Here is a 27,322-nt window from a genome sequence, read left to right on the forward strand (position 1 = left end):
ACATCATCTCCCAACCTCCGTAGTGGACCATCGCCTGTAACAGCATCTCTAGCCTGGAGCATAAACCCCTTGAAACCAGTGCCACTGGCCTGCAGTGTCACTGTAGAAATTGCACACAATTAGACATCTTTCTGATGCAACACATGGTTGGATGCTTGCAAGAATAAGAATGTGTACAGTCTGCACAGACCATCCTCTAAAACTCAGTGTGAACTTTGAAGTTAATAGCAGATCACAGCTGTATACCTGTAATCTCCTGGTCTTTCGTGTCAGTTGACTCATTTACCATCACCCAGAAGTGTGCAGGGCTTGACATGGGAGTATTGTTGCCATGCTGCTGTGTCATGTCGACACATGCATGTGTCACTGCACTATTAGAGAAAGCAGTTACCCTGGAGAGAGAAGTGCCCCCACTTAGTAAGAGAAAGATAAAATTCCCATGCCTCTGAAACAAAGGATGCTGTAAAAAAACATGACAAGGTTATTTTTTGGCTTACAATATAGTAAACAAATAATTTCTTAATCATTTAAATGATTTCTTAATAACTTATATGATTGTGATTATGTGATATTTGTACAAGGTTAGACAGGCCTACCTTCTCGCCTTCTCAAAACCTTCAAAATCAATACTTCATTGTTGTAATCCAGTGTATACAGTTCTAATAACTGCATGGTGGAAAGTCTATTTATATACCCAGGACAACTTACTAAAGTGTCCTTCCTTATTGCTTCTGATAAACAACATTTGGAAAGTAAATAATATAATTTAATTCTTAATAATATAATTTAATTCTTAATTTAATTAATTTTATGTGAGGTTATTTAAACCCTCTCAGGTCTTTACACTGCCCTAGAAATGACCCAATAAGTCACATTTATTGCACTATTTATACATATACAAAGTACAATATCCACTTTGTACATGCATTTATTATAGTGTGTATTTGAGAGCTACACTATATTGCCAAAAGTATTCGCTCGTATGCCTTTGCATGCATATGAAATTGAGTGACATCCCAATCTTAATCCATAGGGTTTAATATGATGTTGGACCACCCTTTGCAGCTATAACAGCTTCAACTCTTCTGGGAAGACTTTCCACAAAGTTTAGGAGTGTGTTTATGGGAATTTTTGACCATTCCTCCAGAAGCGCATTTGTGAGGTCAGATGAGAAGGCCTGGCTGGCAGTCTCCTCTCTAATTCGTCCCATAGGTGTTCTATTGGGTTGAGGTCAGGACTCTGTGCAGGCTAGTCAAGTGCTTTCACACCAAGCTCGCTCATCCATGTCTTTATGGACCCTGCTTTGTGCACTTGTGCACCTGTTGGAACAGGAAGGGGCCATCCCCAAACTAATCCCACAAAGTTGGGAGCATGAAACGGTTTAAAATCTCTTGGTATGCTGAAGCATTAACAGTTCCTTTCACTGGAACTAAGGGGTCAAGCCCAACTCCTGAAAAAGAACCCCACACCATAATCCCCCCTCCACCAAACTTTACACTTGGTACAATGCAGTCAGACAAATACCGTTCTCCTGGCAACTGCCAAACCCAGACTCGTCCATCGGATTGCCAGACGGAGAAACGTGATTCGTCACTCCCGAGAACACGTCTCCACTGCTCTAGAATCCAGTGGCAGTGTGCTTTACACCACTGCATCTGAAGTGTTGCATTGCTTTTGGTGGTGTAAGGCTTGGATGCAGCTGCTCAGCCATGGAAACCCATTCTATGCACTATTCTTGAGCTAATCTGAAAGCCACATGAAGCTTGACTCTGCAGGAAGTTAGCAACCTCTGTGCACTATGCGCCTCAGCATCTGCTGACCCTGCTCTATCATTTTACATGGCCTACCACTTCGTGGCTAAGTTGCTGTTGTTCCCAATCGCTTCCACTTTGTTATAATACCATTGACAGTTGACTGTGGAATATTTAGTGAGGAAATTTCACGACTGGACTTGTTGCACTGGTGGCATCCTATCACAGTACCTTTCTGGAATTCACTGAGCTCCTGAGAGCGACCCATTCTTTCACAAATGTTTATAGAAGCAGTCTGCATGTCTACGTGCTTGGTTTTATAGACCTGTGGCCATGGAAGTGATTGGAACACCTGAATTCAATTATTTAGATGGGTGAGTGAATACTTTTGACAATATAGTGTATAAGGTTTGTATATTGAAAATATATTGGCTGTGTACACTAAGAAAACATGATTATTAACACGCACACTGTATAGTCAATACTTTGAACAGGGAGAGGGTAAGAAGGCTGTAGAAAGGTAACTTCATGTGTCATACTAATCACGAATGGACTTGAGATCCTATTTACTGTATTTATCCAGGTCACAGTAGCAGAACTTTATGAGACTCATTTCTCTGATAACGACATAAGTGTGGCCATCTCATCACCACACATGGTGAACAGCACCACACACACACACACCAGGAGATGCCATTACAGGTGAGCGGAGACGCACCAGTGCAAAAAAAAACAAAACGCCCTCTTCTTCACCCACAACACAGCCTGGGTCCGATAACAATGTTTTAATTTTAAGATTACTGATAAACTGATAATTCTTATCATTGCAGATATATATCGAAGGTGCATATTGTGGTTTAGATTACAGTAATTCTATATTAGATCATCTTCATCGAGGAAGAAAAGATGACTCATTTCATTGCTTTACAGATAACGTGATAAAACGAGCTACTATTTGATTCACATTGCATTTGGATAAAAATAGTTCCAATACTTTTGATGATATCCTGGAAGACTAGAATCTGTGTAGGAGGTGAATATGGAAAGACCCTGGCAGGGTTTGTGAGGTGAACACCATTTGTCCCCATTAGTGTCCTTGATGGCAATGGACGATGGCATGGGCTTCATGCTCCAAGCTCAGAACACTGGAGGCATGGGTGCTGTGGGATATTTCACGTCCAGAAATACCACTCAGTTTATACTCCACAACTGTTTAAACACACAGGTACATTATCATTTTTAGATTTACAGGAGCTCATTATGTAGAGGGCATTTAGATAAGAGACTGTAATACTAATTATAGAAATTACTCGTTTGTACACAATATGTTATGAAGAAAATCATGTTAGAAGGTATATGGTTATGGATATGGATGTTACGTATAACCTAATAGAGAACCACAAATTGTGTTCAGAGTTACAGCACAGCTAATAAAACATTTTGGCCACCAGAACTCTGTCATCAGCCATGCATCTGGAGACAATAAGACAAGGTTTGAGGCCACATGGGTTGCAACATCCAACCCTTCTCTGGGCAATATTGAGTTCTGGTACTAGAACCCTATCAGTGTATTATTAAGCCATACATTTCAGATTTATCTCATGTGCCATTGTTACAGATCTTTATGGTGCTTTTACAGTGCAACTTTTGTGAAAGAATTTGATGTTTTCTGGACCATGGTAAGGAGTCGCCCTGTTCTATCCATTGCCAACACAGCTCCAGTGGTGAGTAATATGGTAACAATTTGATAAATTAGTCTAAAAAATGTAATATATTTAATGTACGTTTACCATGCTATTTAGTAACAAAACTACTTACAATGTTTTTTTTTACTCCCTGTCAGATTTCCAAAGTTTCTCTCAATAGCATGGATCTTTGTGTACTGATTGCTTTTGGAGCCATCTTTGACTTGTTCTTATGAGCATTTTACTGATTTGTCACAATGCATTGATCTGCATTCTACACCTAAACCTCATACTGTAACTAAGAAAAATTTACTTTTATCCTTTCGTTTGTTCAAAATAAATAGGTTATGTTAGAGTCTTTGAGCCAATGAAACATTTCATGTTTGTGTTTGAGGACCGTCTGAAAAAAAGGTTTAACGGTTAGATAGATTATTAGATAGATCACTCTGGGTTAGATAGATCACTCTGGGTCTCTTGGTGGTTTATTTGTAATTCTCCTGTTCGCTCATCTCAGAGCTGCAAACAAGATCCATGATACAAGTCTCCAACATCAAAAGAAATGTTCTAATTTTACATTTCTTTTTAAATACATTCACATATATAACAGAAACAGTAGTTCACAGATGATGCCCAGCCTTCAACAAGTAAACACATGGTAATAGGTCATATGCTACCATAACTACAGAAACACAGTCACATAACCAGCAATAGGATTATGGCCCTCATGCCCATGAAACTTAAATTCTTTGTTAGAGGAACTAGTACTCAAGGGTTATTACCTCATATATTCTTGTTTTGAAATACACTAAGAAGGTTAAAACCTAGGATCAGATATCTGAACAACACTCAAATAGCACAGGTTTGCGCAATTGACTTTCGGTCCCTCACAGTGCATATATTGGATCGTGTATTGTTTTTACTGGCTCCAAGAAGCCAAGGTGCAACCAGAAGAAAGCATTCAGGAAGACTTTAGGCAGGTGGCCCTGAGCCCCTGAAAGCTCACATATCGTAGAGGACCTCCATAATAGTGGCGATGGACCAGGCTTGTGTCTCGCAGCTGAATTGGCAGTATTGACCATTCTCATTGGTCAGCTCTGGCAGACCCTTCCAGGGTGACCTTTAAAGACAATATGGGAAGTTTTAAGCCTGGAGGTCTCCCACTGACATTATGGGACCAGGGTATCTCAGCGTTAGGAAACATTAACAACGACTGCAGGAAACCCATCTCAATACCAGAGACAGTGAGTGCTGGTATGGTTACCTTTCCAAGTGGACATTATGACGAGAGAGAACATTCTTCACCAGGAACACTGTCTTGTCATAAGTATCCTTCCCAAGCTTCTTGGCAAAATATAACTTGGCACGTAAGAAGTAGCCTACTGGCCAAAGCCATTCCTGGTGAGGGAAAAAACAAGCATGAAGGAGATAAAAATCCCAATAACTAAAATCAGGAAATATCTGGATCTCTGTCAGCTATCAGGAAATAAGAGTAATTTTTATTTTCCTCTGAGAACTGTCCTTACAGGGCCTTGGTGGTAGTTGAAGCCTCTGGCTAGGTTGTAGTTGTCGTTGTCTAGCGAGTTGTCATAAATGCCACAGTAAACCATGTCACTGTTTGAAGGAAGATGGTGACATAACATATAAGATTGCAATATAGGTTAATGTCACAGTAAATTTTCCACTGAGAGCTTTGTAAACGACTTACTCTGGATCTAATGTCTTCATTCCAAGTGGTCCAAGAAGCTTCTTTTCAACAATATCCAGAGCCCCCCAGGCCCTCTCCACAGTAAACAGCTCTGGAGCCTGAACACAATCAAAATCTGTACATTTACTACTTGTGAACCAATTTATTTGGTTTTTAAAATCAACATTTTGAGGTACTGTACTCCCTTTATGCAGGACTTGTTAAACTTATGGTATTCTATGCTACTGTACATGAAGCAAAAAGCCAAGGACTCATTATTTAAAAAGAAACAAACCAGGCATAATCATAAGTCCTAATAATACATTTTTATAGATTGTGTAGTTGAATATTAAGAATAATATGACTTAAGCATTTATATAGTTGTATATCAATACTTAATATTATCTAAAACAAAACACATATAACTCCAGGCTGGCTACACAAACTACATTCCTAAAATGCAGACAATAAGCCTATTTACATTTAGCCATTTCATGACTCTTATAACCAGATAATGTCCAGATAAGGTGTATCCACATTCCATCTACAACTGGCCACATCAATGTGTCTATGGAAATTCGATTAGCAATGGAAATTCAAATTACGACATACTTCTTCTACATGCGAATCAAAAAATTATCTTCTGGAATGTAAATTTTCCCTCCTTCCTGCCCTGTTCATCTGCAACTGACATTGACCAGTTTTCATTCACAGAGCAGCTTTAGGCAAAGAGTTTCCCCACAATTTGACTACTTCAGCAGATAATGTTTACAACACTATCAAACCTTTTGTATCAGTGCATAATTTGTGGTTGTGTATAGCTGCATTCAGGAGGAATAAAAATGCCTTGTTTTTTTAAGACTCATACATTTCCATTTCACATAGCTGCATCTCAAATGTGTCTCAAACTACCTTTTTAAACAGTCTGAGAGACTGCATATTGACCTGTTTCCAGTGTGTATTGGTTGCATGTCCACTTGGCTTTCTTTTTTTTTTTTTCACCATATAAAGAAGATTCCATATCCCTTGTTCTTCATAACACTCCAATCAATAAAGCATGACAGCTCTTCATTCATACTGTTATCTCATTCAAACAGATCACTAAACATCTGGTTCAGGGACTCAGAATGGTTCACTGCAACTGGATAGTGGACTTTCTCACTGGCAGACCCCACAACATATGAAGGAAGGTAGCAACATCCACAGGGATCCTTAACACTCATCTTGTTAGTGCACAGTTAGATACTGATTCAGTGAGACAAATCTGAGGTGCAAAGCTCTTGCCAACTTTGCACTGATTTGAGAATCACTGCTTACCACCACCATGGCGATTGTAAAGTTGGGTCTGAGCTGGTAGTCGCACCAGGAGCTGGAGGCGCCGAAACTGTCTTTGTAAATGCCCCTCTTGTGGACCAGCTTCGGGTGCTTCTCATTGGGGTCGTTGGGGTCATGAGACACATAGAACATTTTCTCAAAGTTATTCTGGATCTTTTGGTTCCAGTCTTCATAGGACACGGTGCGTTGTTTACCTTGAGATAAGAATAAAGGGAAAATGTTTCCTGATGGTGTCTAGCTTACATTCAATTTGATGCTACATTTCACACTGTTCTGAGCTGGAATATGAAAACCAAGCACATTTTCCAGTCACTTCTCTGACATAAACTCTGTGCTCACCGTCTCTGTGGATGGTCATGGTGGTGTGGGGGAAATGGCCCTGCTTGTGGAGCTCCACCAGCCAGCGCAAGGTAGACTTACACAGGCCCACAATCTCCACTGCTGAGCCATCCCTGTCATGGAACAATCATAGCAGCTAATAAAAAACCCTGCCTTTCAGTCATCCTTGGAATAGGATTGTTACAGTATCATGGCTTCAAGGTTAGTTTTGGTTACATCGCTGTCAACGTTTTTCAAAATACTGATTAAAATGCATGTCTATTACTGGCTAGTTGGTCTAGATGGTCCTTAAACCAGTGGTTCCTGTCCCTTTGGTGCCCAGTAACTTCCAAAAATACAGGTTGGTGTTGGTGACACTGCCCAACCCCTGGAACAACAGCACTCTCCATTTTCCATGCAGGGATGCAGACTGCATGGAAAACAACTTCATGGAATAATCCTCTATGTACACATGTTACATTACTGTCTCTCCTGCTATGTCAACAATGTTTGTGTGATGGAACAAATTCCATTATTGATGTGATCGCAACTGTTTTGTACCGCAACCTTTCTTAATGTTTAAGGAAGGACATCTGGAGGACTTGAAAGTTTTTGCTTTTGTTTGGCATATACACAAAGATGCACAAAAAGACTTTCGTGAAAAGGTTTCGTTTTAAATTAGTTCCATTTCATCACCGTTTTGTCCATTAAAACTGTGAAACCACAATATTTTTCAAATCATAACAACCCTAACTCTGACTAAGAGTTTACCGCAGGCCTGCTAAATACCTATAAACCTGCAGTTTGAAGGTCTTATTGCATCAGAGAATTATCCCAAACACCAAAATGACAGACTTCTTTAAAACAGCCTAAAAATAGTTTTCACTGACACAATAACACAAAACATGTAACAGCTCTCTCACTGTAATAAGATCAAGACAGCTACAAGACAGTTAAGAGAAAGCAGGTAAACAACAAACAAAAGCACACAAATGCTGAGAGCAGTGTTGTCAGCTGTGGCTAACAGTTGCTACCTAGGTGTAGCGGGTATGCCTTTGTTGCGAGCCGTTTCACTCTCGCCCATTTTATCCATCCAGGTGCCACAGTTGAAACGATTGCCGCCATACACAAAGCCAGTGTCGGGATTCACCTTGGCCACGATGCTGAAACCTTGTGAGAGAATGTGAGATCCCAATCGATGCTCAAAAACAACAATTTTGTAACTAACATTAATAAACCCAACTTGGGGGGGGAAAACAAATTCAAAACATCTGGACATCTATTAAATTAATGCTTTTGAAACAAAAGTATGTGTCATACTTGAAAATGCTAATCTCAATGCTAAACACCAGTTTATAACAATCCTTAGCAATATTAACGCTTTCGGTCACCTTCATCTCTCATGTTGCGGTCGATCTGTGGCCCAGCGTTCCTCTCTCGGAACTCGATGCCCTCCATGTGTCGCTGCAGGGCCTCGTGTATCACCTCGTACAGGGGTTGGTCCTGCGGCACGACAGCAGCACATCACACACACACCAGGTGTGGGTGTGTGTGTGTGTGTGTGTGTGTGTGTGTGTGCGCGTGCATGCACTCACCAGACACCTCATTAAAGACCTTAACAGTTAAGAGTCCACATCCCATCTGTTACCATATGCAATTTGCATTAGCCATCCTCCAATTCTTCATCAATGATCAAGTGACTGCATGACCATTTTGGCCTGGATTTTTTTGGGGTGGGTGAGGGATTGGGCAGACCACAGTTCAACCCCCACTACCATTCTAGTGGTCCTTCTGAGAATCACTTAGCACCAAAAATAAGTGGTGGTCCTGTGATCTGAGATGTACATGTGTAGAGGGTATGGCAATAAATATAGCCCATTTACTGCAAACCCTCTACCATGTACATCTCAGTCTTGAATCTACAGTCTTTACCCAACCAGTGTGTGAAGGGCCACAATAAAGTATATGTGCAAGATAAGTATTTTTAATAAAGTGAGCGTTTAAAAACAAAGAGCACATTGTTAGACTACATTCTCCATTTACCAGTGGTTCCTGCAGGTGTTGTGAGTTTGATCTAAAGGAGTTACTAAGCAACTGGCTCTTGAATTTCTAATTCAGCAGTCACTAATTAATGTACAAAACATGGTATGGTTTTCACTAAGGTGATGGTGTCCTGGGCAGAGGGTGAAGACCCAGGGAGTGAGTGGCACACCAGTGTGCTGGGGGCTTGAGGCTGTGAGTCGTCAGTGGGGTACATCCTGGACACGAGGCACTGGAGGATGCTCGTCCCGTTGGGCACCATTTTGCAGTAGTCCTGGACACACTGCAGCCACCACCAGACTGCGTCGCGGCAGTTGTAGCGGGCTGCCACGCCCTCGCCCAGCAGGTTGGGGATCAGGCCATGCCTTAGTGTCCCGGCAAAGGACAGAATGATGTTCCTGAGTGGGTGAGCGAGAGAAGGGGGAAAAATGGAGAGACAGAAAATGCCAGAGAGAAAGAGAGTGCAAGAGAGGAAAAGAGAGAGAGAAACAGTTAACTCGACTTCACGTTAAACATATATATATGTCTGGCCAAAAAAAGATCACACAGTCTAATATTTCATTGGCCCACCTTTAGCTTTGATTATGACATGCATTCGCTGTGGCATCGTTTCCACAAGCTTCTGCAATGTCACAACATTTATTTCTGTCCAGAGTTGCATTAATTTTCCCCAAGATCTTGTATTGATGATGGGAGATTTGGACCACTGCACAAAGTCTTATCCAGCACATGCCAAAGATTCTCAATGGGGATCAGGTCTGGACTCTGTGGTGGCCAATCCATGTGTGAAAATGATGCCTCATGCTCCCTGAACCACTCTTTTACAATTTGAGCCCGATGAATCCTGGCATTGTCAACTTTGAATATGCCCGTGCCATCAGGGAAGAAAAAATCCATTGATGGAATAACCTGGTCGTTCAGTATATTCAGGTAGTCAGCTGACCTCATTCTTTGGGCACATAACATAACCGTACAAGCCTGTGCTGGCAGTGCTATGATCTGGGGTTGCTGCAGCTGACCAACTGCAGCAACCCCAGATCATAGCACTGCCACCACAGGCATGTACAGTTGGCACCAGGCATGATGGTTGCAACACTTCAACTACCTCTCTTCTTACCCTGATGCGCCCATCACTTTGGAACAGGGTAAATCTGGACTCATCAGACCACATGACCTTCTTCCATTACTCCAGAATGCAATCTTTATGCTCCCTGGCAAATTGAAGCCGTTTTTGCCGGTTAGCCTCACTGACAAGTGGTTTTCTTATGGCTACACAGCTGTTTAGTCCCAATCCCTTGAGTTCCCTTTGCATTGTGTGCGTGGAAATGCTCTTACTTTCACTATTAAACATATCCCTGAGTTCTACTATTGTTTTTCTACGATTTGATTTCACCACAAGTTTAAGTGATTGCCGATCATGATCATTCAAGATTTTTTTCCGACCACATTCCTTCCTTGAAGATGATGTTTCCCCACTGTCCTTCCACTTTTTAATAATGCGTTGGTCAGTTCTTAACCTGATTTTATTAGTTACCTAAACCCATACCCAAACCCATCTTCCCTGGCCAATTATGTGACAAATGGATTAAACAGTCATGGTGGAGATTACCTGGCCTCTAGATGACGCCCGGTAACAAGCAGGAGTCCCCGCAGGGCGATGAACGTGTCTCTACCCCAGCAGCGGAAAATTCCAGAAGAGAAATGAGGCAAACCTATCAAACCGGCATAGGACAGAGTTATTTACTTCAGCCATGTCAATAGGTTATTTTTACAATTCCTATCAAAACTTAAAAGACTGCTCATAACCCTAGCTGAATTTCTGTGTTCCAAAAATGAGATGGTGAAGATAATGTCGCTGTGAGACCTGCTGCCATGGAGACACAGCACTGTTCTTTCTGCTTGGTGATGCTATTGGTGCGGTAGGGGATGCCGGGCAGTGCAGGAGAGAGCGGGGGCAGGGCGGGATAACGGCCCACGCCACACATCTGTACCGAGCCCAGGGCCAGCAGACGCACAAAGGTCGAGCCTTTCTGGATGAAACTGAGACACACACACCAAAATCTTTCACACTTTCTCCTGGAAAGTCTTGCTGACAGCTGTACTGTCATGTTTGACTGTCCTAATGTTTAAGATTTTAGATGCACAAAAGTAGATAATACATAACATTCCATATAAAGTCATAGCATGACTTTAAAAATAAAGCAGAATAATACAGTATAATAACTGGCTCATAAATACAGATAAGAAACTGACCTAGACATCTGTTTGAAAGTAGCATCCAGGGCAGTGGTGTAGGCCCCAACCATGATGGCATCGAAGTAGCAGGGGATGAGGTAGCGAGGGATATGTTTCAGGTAACTGAACATGGCCTGAAACCACTGTCCCACCTGCACAACACGGAGGAACAAAGGACCCAGGAGTTCAACAATGACCAGCTGCTTTTGAAGTCTGCTAAGACGTTGCAACTTTGGTCTTATCAGCAGGCTCTTCAGAGAGGCCTACTTTGACCCAAATCTCTATTATTAACCCGGACCTGCTATTTCAAATGCAAACAGTGGAGAGCCCAACAGGAAAACTCTTGCCTAGTTCGCAAACAACTCATACAGCCTCTACTATTAAGATTTTTACAAATCTATTTATTACATTTATTACACTTACAATTATAGGACACTAGAGAATATTTGGGAAATCGTGTGCACATTTTGGATCCTCTCATCTCCTGGAGCTTACCTCTCCGAGCACTCCTCCCCGAGACACCAGCCGGTTACTCACGTAGTCGATCATCCAGTCACCCTGCCTCAGGTTGTCACAGAAGGGGTGACCCAGATCATTATTGGGACGGATGTCACTCATCACTGACATCAGGCCTGTGTGGAAAACCCCATATCTCAGAATGACTCCTCTATAATTATCTACCTGGCTATTACTTCTCTAGATTTGGAAAAGGGGCATTTTTTGGAACGCCTAATCATAGAAAACATGAAAAGCATGATTTAGGACGAAACCCGTTGGGCAGCTTTTGCTGACCCCCTCTAAAAATTGTTCTTGCTGTTTATTGTTATTCTAAACTGATTCGCCTCAATAACACATCATTGAGGCCTTTATGAATCAAAAAGAGGTGTGAGAGCAGCAGTAACTAAACTGTGCAGTATTGTGGCCTTCTGGTACAGTGACTGGAGACTTTGTGACTTACCCCAAAAACTACCAATCCCAGCAAGAAAATGCAGAGGCCAGGGCAGTGTCTGTGCATTTGGCTAGGCTTGGTGCATACCTTGCAGGCCAGCATACTTGAGGCTGGTCCAGCCAGGGATATTGTAACAGCCTCCTCCATCTTCCTTCTCCTCTGCTTCGCAGCGAAACATCAGCACGTTCATGTCTGCCAGAGTCAGCTTCTCAATTATTCTGCCAAGGAGGGATATATCAGTACGTATGAAATCACTATTAAAAACTAATAATTAAATAGGTTTGAACACAATGAGTTGCCCATTTCAATATGATCATTACCAAATAGAGTAAAGTTAATAAATGTGTAAAGGAAAACTGAGGGCATTCAGTTGTATATCACAGGGCCCCCTGGTGACAAATCTGCAGAAGTGCATGCGACTGCTCACTGTGCCAGTGGGGTCTTCAGTATGGCTGGGGCATTCTCATCCCGCACACTGCCTGCCTGGTAGTGTGGGTTGAACTGAACGAGGAGGTTCCTCAGGGCCCCAACGAGCTCCTGGGCTTTAGGGTCCAGACTTACCCTGAGGACAGAGAGGAAGAGGAAGCGCAGCCAACAAAGATAGAAGGATAAACAGAAGGGCAGCGGAGAAGGAAGAGAGAGAGAGAGAGAGAGAGAGAGAGAGAGAGAGAAGAAAGAAAGAGAGGATGGGGACAGGGGGTGAGAAGAGGGAAGAGGCATAGAAACGTAAGTGAACTAGATTTTTGCTTGTGTGTGAACATCCCAAGACTGCAATGTTCAGAACAATCACATTCAGATTTAACCTGAAAACGATGACACTGCCAGGCGTGAGGCGCTCAAACACGATCTCCTGCACAAACTCACTCCGCCCTCGGGACGTCACCCCTGCCTGCTTCACCACCCCACTGTCCTTCAGCTGTGAGACAAAACAAAACACCACTGCTGAGCAAACTGTTGTAGCTTAAACACAACTGAACCAATGCAAACTACTGTAGCTACACCCTTCAAGCCACAGAGGCAAGGCATGCATAGGGGCAATTCAAACTGCTTCAAAAAACAAACAAACAAAAAAAAAACAACAATAAAAACAAAATAAAATAACAATAAAAATGTTTATTACATGTCAAGATCTATCACCTCAGGGAAGCTCTTGTGAAACAGTTTCATAGATAAATAAAATAATTGACTTAAATGAAAAGATAAAAATACAATTAAAACACAAGTAATTTAAACAAAAAACAAAAAAACAATAAGATAAAAAAAGATTAAAAGAGTTAAGGGTGCAATGATAAAATAAAGTGCAGCAAAAATAAACAAAGCTCAAAAATAGAAATGTTTTTAACCTGGATTTTGAAATGTCTATGTGTTAAATGGCTAATGTGTTGCACGGCAGGGGGTGGGGTGGGGGGTGGGGGGGTCTTTGTACATTCACAAACCAGCTGGAGCACTTACAGGCCATCGTGTCAGTCGGACAGTGGTTATAATTAGGGCGGGCCCAGAACACTCCCCTTACCTGGATGTGTTCTTTAATCTCCACGGTGAACCCAGGTAGGCCGTTAATGCTCTTCATGTCTTTCACGTAGGAGCCAGCCTGCCTCTCAATCGTGCGTGCCTCCAGTACCACCTCCTCGATCTTACCTGAGATATAGAGGGAGAGGGAAAGAGAGTGTGCACAATGAAATGAACTAGAGGGGGAGAGAGAGAGAGACAGTATTGGGGGAGGGTTCTGTATTGTTCTAGTATTTTCTTCCCCTCGCATTCAGGAATAAAACAGTGCTACATAAAGTATGAGCAGAGAGGTGTGAGCTGCTCTACACATAAGGAGGAAGAGGTGACTCACCAGGGATGAACATGGGAGGAACCTCATCCGAGTAGCTGTGGTGCTTGGGGTTCTGGAAAGCGGTGCGACACACAGCCACAACTGACTGGTGCGAGCTGGGACAGTGACGTGTCACTGCGACAATGTCCTCATCCACCTGGTCCACAAACACCTGGGGGAGGACACTCTAAAATTCTCACAGGTGCATCTGAAAATATGGAAAAACACACATGCGTACGCACACACAGACGCGCGTGCGCAGATGCACGCGCACACACACACGCTCACACACGCGCTCACACACATACAGTGCACTTACCTGGTTGAAACGATTGGCTGCCAGCTCCTGGTGCAGCCGGTTGAGTGCCAGCTTGCCAGCTATGATACCTGACTGCAGGCTGACCTCTCCAGGCTTGGAGGGCTCAGCCTGGGGGTTCCACTTCTGGTAGAAACGCTCCTCTGACACCACTGAGATCTGCCAGTGTGAGGAACCGGAGACGTGGTCCACACAACAAAACAGATGATCTGGATTAAAACATTAGTTGTCTGCAATATTCAGGATTGAACTGGTGTTGTATGAAGTCCTTCTTCAACTATAAATGAGGATTGTGTCCCCCTGCTGGTCATTTGCAGTAATGCTTAGCAGTGAGGAGTCTCTTGCCTGGTGGGGCACGAGCTCATCGTAGCCGCGGGTGCTTCCCGTGGCACAGCAGGCCATGGAGACGATCGCAGAACTGGGCAACGAGTCGAATGCTGAGCGAGTCTGCAAAGCACGCACGCACACACACACACACACGCACACCGCTCAGAATCTTGGCCAGCAGGAGTGAATTATATGTATACAATATAGCTGTTCTCAGTAGAAGCTGGGTCATGAGACTGTAGAAACCACTGCATCATAACCAACCTCTTATGTGGCTTTCTGTGAGCACTGCCCACATGTTCATTGTTTCTCAGCACTGATTTATGCTAACATAATCTAAATGGTGCCGGAAACGGTGATGAGCTCATCTACCTGGATGGGGCACTCGTTGTCATGGGTGACATCCAGGAACATGGCGTGGGCGATGCTGGGTACGAGAGGTCGGAGGCTAGGCTGGACAAAGGCTCCCACGGGTTCACCACCATAACGGTACACCAGCCGGCCCTCCTCATGACTGTCGCCGGCACTCATCGCCTCTGCCGCAATGCACAGTCACACACACACACACACACACACACACACACACACACACACACACACACAATTGCAGGCAGTGGTCATTAGTGTAACCATACGCACTGACAAAGTATCAGAATGGCACTGATTATCTATGCAAGTTTTTGAAACGGTTAAAAAATGTATAGTGTGTCACTAAACTGTAAGTGATTATTGAAATTTTTTTTTTACCCCAATTTAGTAGTGTCCAATTCCACCAATTAGCTAACTCACAGCACCACCAAGCCAGGAGGAGGGTGAAGGCTAGCACGTGCTTCCTGGGGGTTGAACCCATGACCTTGGTGCTGCTGGCAACTGTTCTCCTTGCTCCAGCACAAGTGCTACAGGACCTTGAAGTTTTTTTTTTCCCCCCAAGACTTCAACCATCCCTCGTTATTTTTCATGTCAGCACAATCATGTTTACAGTGTACAGAATCTCAAGTCTCAAGCATGGATGTGGAGTTTATGGAGGTTACCCAGCCATATGCTGGCACCACGGAACACATTGAAGTTCAAGCAAAGTCAAAGTGCACACACTGAGGTGCTTTTAGCCGCACGCTGATCTGCCGTGATGCAATGTTAGCTCAGGCCGCATGCCGTAGCAGTGATGCAAATACACAGACTTTACATCACACCGCTGACAGATACTCATTGAATGTTAAAAACACACACACACACACACAAAACACACTATAGTGCACTGCAGCAAATGCAGGTAGGACTTAACATTGTTCACAGCACTTTTATAGGCTTAGTTAAAGCCAAAAGTGTCAGTCTTTCTCTTTATGAAGGCTTGGAGGATTCTCTGGAATGACGAATACAAGATCACGCCAACAGATCTTGGTTAGGCTTCACCATTAGTATGGCTGCATGATATAGACAAAAATGGTGCATTGCTACATTATATTGCTACAAAATGTGACTGCTAAATATGACCGCAAAATGTGCATCGTGACATATTTAAACACAAAGGTGAATGCTAGATACTAAATGACTAAAAACGAGCTGATTGTGATTTGTCAAAACACCCACAGAAAGCTGAACTGGAACGGCTGTGATTGGTTGGGATTATAACAGTACTCAATAAAACAACTGATTTGTTAATGGACTCATTCGTTCATTGTAACATTGTTATCAATATTGCAAATACAAATAATACGATCACGATTACCACTTATTTATAGTGCAGATGTAACATATAGCCACTTTTTGGTATTATGGATTACAGAACTTGTATCAGGGTCTTTACAGAGTGTAGTTATAGTGGAAGTTATAGTGGAATAGAGTGTGACGTTCCTTTGGGGTTATAGTTTTACATAGTGTGGTTAAATGGCCTACCTCTGATGAGCGAGGAGATGCCTAGCCTAGTCACAAACACATTGTCCAGCTCCTCGCTGCCCGTGAAGAGCTCAGCCACCACGTACAGGTCAGGACGGAGGGCACGGGCTACATCCAGCATGAACTATGCCCCCCGCAGGCCGAAATTAGAACAGCACACAGCAGATGTGGGGACAGAAAACATGAAGCAGGGGGCAAGTGGGCAGACAGAGGAAGAGAAAAAGAGAGAGAGAGAGAGAGAGAGAGAGAGAGAGAGAGAGAGAGGGACAGAGAAAGAGACAGAGAGAGATAGAGAGGGGTAGAAAGGGGGAGAGGAGAAGAGACATAGACGGGGGAGAGGAAAAGAAAGGGATAGAGACAAAGAGCGAGACAGAGAGAGAGAGAGAGAGAGAGAGAGAGAGAGAGGGAATGAGAGGGAAAGTGAGAGACAGAAAGAGAGAGGAAGAAAAAGGATGAGGGAGAGGGAGAGAGACAGCAGGCCAGCAAAGAGATCCAGTTAAAGTGAGTGTTGTTCCATGAAAGCAGGACAGTTTCAGTACAGAAAGAAATATGTTGTTTTTTGTAAGGGTAAGAGGGCAGAATAGAAGAGGTGCGCCAGCGTTATGACATACAGAGGTTTGTGACAAAACAGAGGCGAGTGGTAGAGATGACAGGGGAGGGTATCAGGTGAAAGTGATGCAGAGCAGAGATGGAGAGACACAAACATTCCATTAGTGTCATGCCAACACACAGCCTCAGACCACACCCCCTTGGCCCCCAGCCCCCCCCCCGCTGAGTCCCTTGCAGTACCTCGGATGAGACTGGTTATTCCCAGCCGGTTTACAAACACATTGTCAATCAGTTCGCTGCCAGTAAACAGCTCGGCTATCACATACAGATTGGGCCTGACCGCCCTGGCTGCAGCCAGCATGGCCTGCAGGGTGAGAACCAACAGTCAGAGTCTGTTCAGCCTCCCTACACTTAGAACAGCTTACTGCATTCGATATTATTAACACACTACACCAGCAGCAGAGTGTATGCTGGGTGAGAGGCATAGTTTTCTTGAGGATGAAATGTTCCAGGGGTACAATTAGAAGCCAGTGATGCCTCTGGTTTAACACTGTCACTGAGCGACAGGTCTGATCATAAGACCTCATCGCTGAAAAATTCTGATGCAATTAATCTTGCTCTATTCGCATCTAATATTTACAGAAGGCACACTCAGAAAAGTCCCTCAGCAAACAAGTGTGCCGGTCCCTCTGGGCTCCCGTACCTCGGCCACGTGCAGCGGTGTGGAGTGGCAGTTGTCCAGCCGGACGCCCGTGAAGTGCTTGGCCGTGATCTCCGTGTACTTCTGCATGTGAGCCCACAGGTAGGGGCAGTCTTCAGGGCCGTTGCCGTAGCGGAGCTTCACGCTGTCGCCCCAGCAGATCAGCTCCCTCCTCACATAGACGTTAGAGCCTGTGCGGGGGTAGTGGTATGGTATGGAAGGGAGAAGAGGCTGCTTTCAGCGCTGCTCAAAAGATGAGGCTGACAGTGCTGCCAAGTGGTCAAGACTGGGATGATGCTTAAGCGAGGAATTTTTTTCTTGTGCATTGGCTCATCAGAATCAGATTGCCGACCACCAGATGCCAGCAAGTATCACAAATTACAAAGTGGGATATGACTCAATTCACGCTAAATATTGTCTTATCCATCTTTTACCTGGAAGTGTAATGCAATTCTTGAAATGACCTTCATGTAGACATACAGAATAAAGCCCAAGTGCTGGGCAGGTGGTTATAAAGTTCGAGTGACTGGGTTAAGAGGAGGCAGAGATGCAGACCTGGTTCAGCAAAGTTCCTCAGCGGATCATCCCCCATCACCCATCCATTGTGGGCCAGGAAGTGACATGCTTTTTCTGGCTGGTCCATGAGCAGCAGATCCTGCTCCAGGGTCGTCTCTTTAAACGGGAACGTGAAGTACCTGCACAGGAAACACCCGGCAGTTCAGAAGATGGTGTCCAATCACAATTTCATGTGATTTTAACCCTTGAGTCTGTGGTTAGTTTAATAAACAGTGTATTTACTTTAGAGGCTCATGGGTTATCAAAACGTCCCACGAGTTGCTTGATGTTACCTTGTAACTAGGGGATGCTTTCTGGTGACGGCACCCATTTTGGGGCCATGACCGGCCAGACGCTCATAACACACGGTACCCATGCAACAGTTAACAGCCTAGAAGAAGGCACAGCAGCAAAGTTAATTCTCTGGACCACAGTGAAAGAAATCAGAGGCAGAAAGGGAAGGAAGAAAGTGAGGGGGAGGTAGAGAGGAAAAAAGAAAAATAGGAGAAAGACCTAACCTGCTCCTGATGATAGCTGATCTCTTTGTACTGTTCACTGTTCAGCTCTTCCAGTCTCTTTTTGAGCCAGTTGCAGCAGTCCTCGATGGCCCCCGGACTGTTCCTAGAAAAGCACCCCACAATTTCCATGCAAGTCAGGGTAGGTCACCCCTTTTGGTCTCTCAAAGGTCTATAAATCTGTAGCTGATGCTAGCATCCTCGTTTATTATGCATTTTGACAGTAGATCGGCCAGAGGAAGCTGCTTGAAAGACAAGCTAGAGCAATAAAAGCCAGTCAGTCAAAATTCAACATTGTAATGTCATTTTTTAAAGATTTCTGAACACAAAAATCCCAATCCTAAGGTTGTAGAGCAGGTAAAGGTATCGAGTTCTGTACACAGGACTGTATGGCACACAGGGAGAAACTCTGAAGCTATATCAGACACACATCTGGTATCACATTCAGTAACACACTAACCCATTTGGGACAAAGATTTCCAGGGCTGAATTCATGTCCACCATGCTTCCAAAGCGTCGGTACTGAGGGTCCTGGATTATCCTGAGCTGCTTCTTGCCATCGGTTTTGCTCCCATCAGGCTTGGCCCCTGCACATGTTTTGAATGGGAAAGCAACATCATCATCAACAACAAGCAAACAAGCCATATAATACATTTCTAGGTTATCTCCATGTACTGAGTGTAGTTCTGCTGATATTAAGGATTTCACTATTGGGCATTTTTATTTCAGCCAGTAGTTGATTTAGCTGGTAGTATTTGAAGACAAAGTATAAACCTATAATAATAGCCAAAGTTTTTCAAATTAACGTCATTGATGCTATAGTACCAGTTACAGCAGAAGGAAATCTGTTCTTAAGGCTTTTCCCGTTGAGGTAAATGTTTTACTCTTCTCTCATCTGCTTCATCTTAAGTTTAAGCTTGTGAGATTTTGGATGATTTTATTAGAGGCTAAAATGTAGCATTCAGTTAGGAACATTTTTTTATCTAAATGAAGCCATTGTGATTTTTTTCATACTGCAATCTCACCGCTTTGGAGCAAAGTTCTGAACTTCTCCACTGCTGGTTCAACTTTGACTTGAAAGTACTCCCATAACTTAATTTTGGGAAACACATCCTGCCAGAAGATTCCACGGATGGCCTATGGAAGACAGAGAAACCAGACTCTGTATGTACAATGCAAAAACCTGAAATGCAATGCATAAAAACACACACACACACACACACACACACACACACACACACACACACACACACACACACACACACACACACACACACACACACACACACACACACACACTCACACTCACACTCACACTCACACTCACACTCACGTTAAGGTGGTGGTCCGTCTCTACAACAGCCGGGACCCCGCGCTGAGCGTATTTGCCATCGGCGATGTCACAGGTCACATACCACAGGGCTCTATCCAGCACCCACGCGGGCCGGAGGTGGGGCGAGTTCACAAGATTGTAGCCACACTCCGGGTGATTCTTGATCCAGGCACTATTAGCAGCTATGCCAGGCAGGGGAAAAATGTAAGGAGACCAGCAGTCATCTTGCTGAACAAGGACAGCAAAGCATCATGGGAACCAAGCAATTGGTTGTTTAGATGATAAGAGATGATTAAGCCACCATGCAGCTATGAGTTTCTTTTGCTTAAATATATAATGTGACTACAGTTCATGTTTTTAAATGTTAATTTAACAAATTATACAAGTCTCTTTTTTTTATTTTTCTAGTATATTTATTGTGTAAATTACCCTTCACCAAACTTCTGCACAAAGCGGCAACGTTGCTTTTTAGCAAGCAATCAAAGGTACTGAAGGTAAGTTGATATTGTTTTAGACTTAAAAAATGATCATTTATTTCCATTTCTGCAAAACAGAGCTGAAAATAAATGATGATACCCCTTAAAGTGTAAGACTGCATAGTTGTGTGTCAGTAAGTGTAGTTTAATCACACACACAGACACACACCCTCCAACTCTGATCCTACTTAGCATATGGCATTTAGGCTGAGGTCAAGATAAGGTTTCACACACTGAGTGAACTTTCAAGTGCTGTGTGTTCATGCCAGAACCATGAACTGTGAACTATGCTCAGAGAGGCCTGGTTTCTCCGCTCCATCTGTGTAGGAGGGGTGAGGGTAGTTCTCAGAAACAAGGACCATGGCTGGATTCCGCAGGAGGCATAAACCTCCAAACAAATTATCCAAATGAGACTGTGACAGGAATGCGAGTACATTCCCAAACAACTGAGTAGCACTTGAACTCAAAACACTGCAGCAAGTATTGTTTGAAGTGTAATTTAGAACACCCTCTGAGCTCACAAGCACAGTCATCAACAAGTGGAAGGAAGAAAGTGATATTCAGCAGGAAAGGCTTTTATGAGGACATTACATGGTTTGATTCGATATCCTTCTCTTAGGCCCTGAGGTCTTGCGTGCTGACAGATGGCAGAAAGAGAGTTCCACCGCAATGAACCGGGGTATTTTTAGAGCTCAGATGAACACATAAGCAGCTGCCGACGGTGTGCACCAGGTTGCATTGCATCGTATAGGTGCCGTGACACATGAATCAGATCTACAGGGTTGTCAAGGGCATATCCGCACTCAGTAGCTACGTTAACATGAACATCAGTAGATCAAGGTTAGTCAAATTAAAACTGCTAGTTGACGTAAACAGTGATCATTTAAAAAACATGGTCCAAGATTCATTGTGTGGTTAAGGTCTTAATCCCCTAAGAATAGCCTGATTAAAACATGTGGTTCAGGCCAGTTTTAATTGGATTATTCATGGTAGATTCAGACATGTAAATGGTTAGACTGAGCTACCTGTGACATTTTGTGGATCTTATAGCTACCAAAATAAAGGTTTTTTTGGTAATAAAACACAAGCAAAGAAAACAGCAAATGGTCTATATATATTAGGGGGGGGGGGGGATAAAGAGATGTTCCTTATCTTCAATATTCTAGAAATAAACTAGAATGTTATTTTTTTAAAGGGCACTGAACAGACAGTACTTTCATAAAGCTCTTGTAAACGTATTGCTATATCCCAGCCTTTGACTGACATAGAGCTTAGTTGGGATATTTTTTGCACAAATGTGTCATTGTTTGCAACAGTAGCTACAGCAAGCATAGAACTGGGGACAAAATAGTCTAGAGGAGGGTTTTCTTTATCTAGTCGAGTCAGCTTTTGCTCTGTTCCAGCCGAAGCAGGTAATGAAGGTTAAAGGTTTAACCCTGTTAAGGTGTTTGGAGATGGAACAGAACCAAAACCTAGTTTAGCTGGGAGTCCCTGAAGAATGGCTTGAGAACATTTGGACTAAAATAACTTAAAACCTATATAAACTAGTTGCACTTTGGTTTCACTGTGGGCCAATGGAGCTACCTGGCTGTCTAAGAGTTGCAGGGACAGTAGAATGCTCTGGCTGTTGTATGAGTTGCAAAAGTTCTAACAATGAAAAAAGAATCAAAGCATGTAAACACTGCAGTCACCAGAATTTCAAGACTGAGTCCAAATGATGCTTAGGCCAAGACAAGACTGTCTTGACTCAAATAGTACAACACTAGGGACAGAGCTTTAATTTGCAGCTGCAAATTATCCGAATAGGCCAGTTATGGAATAGGGCTATGGAGCAAAACAATCCTGAGTAAAAGTGACATTTAATTTAATTTCTTCCAAGAACGTGACTGCTCTTATTAAATTTTATTATCAATGGCCTAATGCTAGATTTCTCAGATTTAGTGGCATATTTGTTTAGTACAAGCTTCTCTTATGTGCCAAGATGTATTTAAGCAATATTCCACGGGAGGGAGTGTTGTTATACTGAATATCAGCCTGGCTTTGTCTCTTATCCAATCAAAAAATTTTGATCAGAACTAACTGTTTTATAATTTTTCTAGAAGACATCCACTAAGGCTAGAGTGACTCTGGAAAATTCAAATTTTGTGTGTTCTATGCACATTTCAATTAATCACAGCATTCACATAGCCCAGCAAATATGAATAATTTTAGTCAAGATAATACAGGCCATGATAATACAGAATGTTTAAGCATGCTACATCAAGGGATCATCTGTTTATTGTTATATCACACGGTATACTGCAATCACTCTATGAAGCAATATATTTGAGATTGTCATATTTTGTTACATCATGCAGCTATAATACACACCTGTATGGTTGTAGACCACATCAGTAATGCAAAGCATATTCCACTCCTTCTTCATCTTCTCCACCAGTGCAGCCATATCAGTCCAGGTGTAATTTTGGCCAGGCCGAGAGAACTCGGGGTTCAGCTGCAGTTGGTCGGCCAGAGAGTAGCAGGACCGAGATTTACCCAGCGTCTGCAGCGGTGTGAAGTGGACCATGTTATAGCCTATGAAGAGACACACACACACACAGAGACTTCAGGTGAAGATAGAGCAGCTTGCATCTGTTCAGTGTTCCAGCTCAGATGTTATTGTTCTTTCTTTGTTTATAGTCATTGAGAAACTTGTAGCTGTAGCTTCTCACTAGGGTTAAACACAACTTAACTTTCAAAGATGCTGTACAGTCACACATCTTTGAATATGTTATGTTTATTCAGAGAATGTTCTGAATAACAGCAATATCAAACTTGTGAACAATTTCAGGGTTCTCGTAATAGTGGTAATAATAATAAATAATAATAATAATTTGTTGGCAGATTACTGCATTGTTCCAACCATCGTATACCTGTACATTTTAGAAGTTAAACTGTATATAATAATAGTGTAATTACAGTCTTATTTACAAATAAGTAATATATACTTAGTGTAAATTTTATCCCTTTGTCAATTATTAACATAGAAGAATTCTAAACAGATTTGAATTAAATGTAAAAAGTACTTTAATATCCTCCTATTTTTGTTTGTGTAACAAAAAGTTAACATTTTGCTGGTCTTTAGGTTTACAAAAGAATGCAATACAAATCAAATGCGATAGAAAAAAATAAGATAAAACTAGGAATTAAATGAAATCACAGAAATTAAGATAAAACATAAAATAAAATAGAAAGCAAAGAACAACAGAAAAATTAAATGGAATAAATTAAGATAAAAATAAAACATGAAATAAGAATAAGAATAAAGTGAAAAAGTCTTAAGATGAACTAAAATAGCTTTTGACTGAGCAGGTAGGTTTGACTCTGGTCTTGAATATGTCTACATCATCAAGAATATAGCAATGAGAACACATTTACTAGGTTAAAAAACAGCAAATCTGTTATTTAAGAAGTACCATATTTTAAAAACACAACAGAGAACACCATGTTGAAACAATTAAATTTTTTTTTTAATGTTTTAAAACATGTGTTCAGTCAGTGGTTTAACCTGGTTGGACTATTGATCACAATGACAGGCAGTCCACCAGTGGTCAGGGTCATTGATTTAGTCATAGTTTAAAACGTGCTGGAAAGAGAAGAAAGGTTAAATGCAACTGTAAAATGCACAGCAGCTGAACTACTCAAGAAAGAAGGTTAGAGTCAGTTATACATCCATTCAAGCTGAATGGACAGTGTGCAGTAACTTCAGCTGAGTCAGACTTCTAATAGAAAACCTCTAATAAACACTAACAAAAAACTATTTGTACATTATAGGGATCAGAAACTGCCCTTCAACACCCTTGCACAATTCCTTTATTAATACTCAAGAACTAGACACTTGCGAGAGCAACAACACAGCACACGTCAATGCAAGCAACTAACAGACATGCATCTGAAAGCATCTGTAAACTAAAGCCAAAACTCATATTCTAGCTTGACTGAAATTCAGTTGACCACTAGCAGTATCTAATCAACGGTATGTTCACCTTCTATCTGCAAGTGACTCTGTCAGATGGCCTTTTGCAGATTATTAAATGACACCCCCAACTATGACACCTCCTGCAAGTGAATATCACCTAGTAAGTACCAAATTGGTCCCTCCTGATCTAAAAGCCTGAACTTGAGGTCTGTGTCTTTTTCAAAACGCTGAGATTTACAGCTGTTGTTTTAATTTGACTGCTGCAGCCACACTTAAGGGACAATGTAGATCATATAAATATTATAATATTTCACAATCAAAATAATAATAATATGATATATTAATAATAATGCAATATTTTAATATAATATAATATGCATATGATATCATGATATTTCATGACTAACATATGACATTGCAACTTTTAAAAGGTATTATATTCATGAAACATGTTACTTAATCCAAAGATCGTTTAACAGAAAAGGAGGGTATGGGTACGCTGTAACAGGCAACACCAAAACACAGAAGAAAGGGATACAGTCCTACCTACAACAGAATCAAACCATACTAATGGTTATTCTAACACCATTTAAAGAAAATGAATGAATCTACATTCTGGCAAATATATGAGTAATTCAATCCTGTGCGCTTCATTCTTTGTTTTAGTCACTGAAATATTTGTCTCCCATTTACATTTTTTTTTTAGTTATTTGGGAGACGGTTTGATGTACATTGTTTTTAAAAAAAATTCAAATAAACTGAAACATGCATCTGGAAGCACTCAGAACCTAAAAGACATGGTTCTAAACCTAGATTGCCTGAAAGCACGTGTAACCTATGGCAAATAAACATTTCAAACTGAAATGCATCAAGCAAAGAGATTTTTGTTCTTCTTTTACCTGCCTGTTTGGCTACCATGAGCCTGTCGAGCCATTCATCCAAGGGGCCCAGGCACTTGGCCAGGTACGTCTGGATGCTGATGCAGTCCAGGGGCAAGACGTGGTTGTCTGCTCCAACACGGAGCACGGGATCCACCACTATGTAACCCCCTCCCACTTTCTCGTCATCTCTGTAACAAAGGAACTTCACCTTAGTCCAAATCAGCAAAGTGACATGTGAAATGTTCAACATAAAACTTCAAAGATTGTTTTTTGGATTGTTTTGTCCTTTACCCATGCCCAAAGTAATAGTGGTAAGATCCAGCAATCTGCAGCTTGAGGGAGCAGAACTTGTCCGAGTCGTCCTCCCGGCCGGTTGGGTTGACCCACTCGAGTGTGTGGTACCTGTGCCGATCAAAGCGCACTCCCTCGGTTGGGTAGTTGGTATGCACACACACATGCTTCCCCTGGAGGGTGGGTCCCAGCCGAAACTGCAGCTCGAACTCTGGGAAAGAAACCCAACAATGTGTGAACTTAACTAAATTAGACTGAATTAAACTGAACCAAACTAGGTGGCAAGGTTCTGTGGATCTTTTTCTGCCTTGTTTTGATTTCCACCTAATATCAAAACTGAAAAACACTGAAGTTTATCATTATTACAAACTGCTCTGTAAATTTTTAATTAAGTTACAGTTTGAATAGCTCTTACTCTTATTCCTATCACACCTACTGAAATCCACTGAAAATATCTTGTTCACTCAACAAGCGTAGTACTATAAAAGCTCTGCAGCTGTCACCCCAGAGGTATCTGACAGTAGTCACGTGAGAACAGCTAGTTATGCAAAAGCAGTGTGGTTAACGGTAAATTACATTTTTATTATGTTAGTCCTTTGAAAATTGCACCTTCTCAGATGGATAGAAAATTGATAAAAGGACACCCTTTGTTGCAATTTTGCTATATACAAGGTACAAACTACCAAAAGACCAGGGTACATACTTCATACAACCAAAATAAAACTACTCATAAAGAAAGAGTCCTGAGAAGGAAACTACTCAGGTGTATACTTAGAAAAAAGCCCACCTTGTTCCAAACGGAAAAGGGTCCTGTCGAGTTTCTCCATGTCATTAAGGACCAGCACTCGAGTTTGTTTACTCCGTGACATATTGACTCCTTATTCAGAGCGTCCTTAACGTACAGGAAATGACACTTCGGAATTCAATAGGACGCCCTTCGCTGCAGAGAGAGCCATAGGACAACAGCACTATAAAGCAAACTGCGTACAGAAGATACGCATCACGGTGACCGAGCGACATTTAGCAGTGTTTCACAGTCCGTGTCAAATGGCCCCCTCAGGTCTCCAAGCCAAGGTAGTCTGACGCATAAGGAACTTGTAACACCGAAATCTTACAGGAAGGTCGCAACATTGTATGAACGCTGTAATATACGACTGCAACCTACCCATCAACGAACGGCTTATGTAGGTCGCAGCAGTATTTGCACAAGCATCGCATCGCAAACATTCTAATGGCGATTCAGTCTCGCCTCAAGGTCAGATGACAACAATAATGTAATAAAACCTAATTAAGAACCAATGGCAAAATTATCCGCGATCGAGGTCACTGAAAAACAAGCTGTTTTAAACCGCAGTCGATGTAGCTAGCTGTTCATAAGTAAACAAAAAGGCGGCACTTCTTGATGTTAGTAAAATACACACAATATGACAGACGGTTTAGGTAGAACTGACAGCAATAACTGCAAGACAACTCCAAGGAATCAATGTAACGTTAACTGTTAAATTTTGAATAAGCATACCTCGGTAGCCCGTTTTCCTGGTCCCAGATCAGGACGTTCTGCAAATTGCAGCTGATGGAGGCGTGTCGAACGTACAGCTGCACGCCGCTTCCCTTTATCGTATTCTATCAAATATAGGGGCCAAAAATTCTCTCGCGGACAATAATTGTTTATATATATATATATATATATATATATATATATATATATATAT

At 42.1% G+C, this 27,322-nt stretch overlaps 1 protein-coding gene across 2 annotated transcripts; it reads right to left on the reverse strand.

The window, feature by feature from the left end:
• Positions 1 to 3,900: 3,900 nt before the first annotated feature.
• On the reverse strand, positions 3,901 to 27,210 carry agla (amylo-alpha-1, 6-glucosidase, 4-alpha-glucanotransferase a). 2 transcript variants are annotated; one of them, XM_027027098.3, is made up of 34 exons: positions 27,130 to 27,210; positions 26,398 to 26,550; positions 25,611 to 25,821; positions 25,338 to 25,507; positions 22,851 to 23,054; positions 20,005 to 20,186; positions 19,697 to 19,808; positions 19,132 to 19,258; positions 18,675 to 18,777; positions 18,450 to 18,547; positions 18,157 to 18,296; positions 17,605 to 17,792; positions 16,353 to 16,476; positions 14,832 to 14,995; positions 14,478 to 14,579; positions 14,136 to 14,291; positions 13,838 to 13,988; positions 13,511 to 13,635; positions 12,801 to 12,913; positions 12,425 to 12,559; positions 12,085 to 12,215; positions 11,544 to 11,680; positions 11,067 to 11,200; positions 10,678 to 10,853; positions 10,423 to 10,525; positions 8,986 to 9,211; positions 8,165 to 8,276; positions 7,808 to 7,943; positions 6,795 to 6,907; positions 6,438 to 6,649; positions 5,142 to 5,239; positions 4,960 to 5,047; positions 4,698 to 4,831; positions 3,901 to 4,553 (listed from the first exon to the last, which is right to left on the reverse strand). In XM_027027098.3, the coding sequence occupies exons 2-34, from the start codon at positions 26,477 to 26,479 to the stop codon at positions 4,436 to 4,438; spliced, it is 4,605 nt and encodes a 1,534-aa protein (XP_026882899.2). In that variant the 5' UTR covers positions 26,480 to 26,550; positions 27,130 to 27,210; the 3' UTR covers positions 3,901 to 4,435. The 2 variants fall into 2 exon arrangements, with proteins under 2 accessions (XP_026882899.2, XP_026882893.2); XM_027027092.3 differs by lacking the exon at positions 16,353 to 16,476 and adding an exon at positions 17,142 to 17,265.
• Positions 27,211 to 27,322: the final 112 nt, after the last annotated feature.

The sequence above is a fragment of the Electrophorus electricus genome, chromosome 17 (assembly GCF_041902795.1).
Source record: "Electrophorus electricus isolate QZ-2024a chromosome 17, ASM4190279v1, whole genome shotgun sequence".
In the NCBI taxonomy this organism is placed as follows: Eukaryota; Metazoa; Chordata; class Actinopteri; order Gymnotiformes; family Gymnotidae; genus Electrophorus; species Electrophorus electricus.

What these genes read in the sequence shown, in the direction of transcription:
- agla (XM_027027098.3), bottom strand. Translation starts at nt 26,479, where the DNA reads ATGTCACGGAGTAAACAAACTCGAGTGCTGGTCCTTAATGACATGGAG. An exon ending in CAGAACTTTGCTCCAAAGCG is followed by an intron (nt 19,259 to 19,696) that starts GTGAGATTGCAG and finishes AAACATGTGCAG; the next exon opens with GGGCCAAGCCTGATGGGAGC. An exon ending in GGGGAGGAGTGCTCGGAGAG is followed by an intron (nt 11,201 to 11,543) that starts GTAAGCTCCAGG and finishes CGTGTTGTGCAG; the next exon opens with GTGGGACAGTGGTTTCAGGC.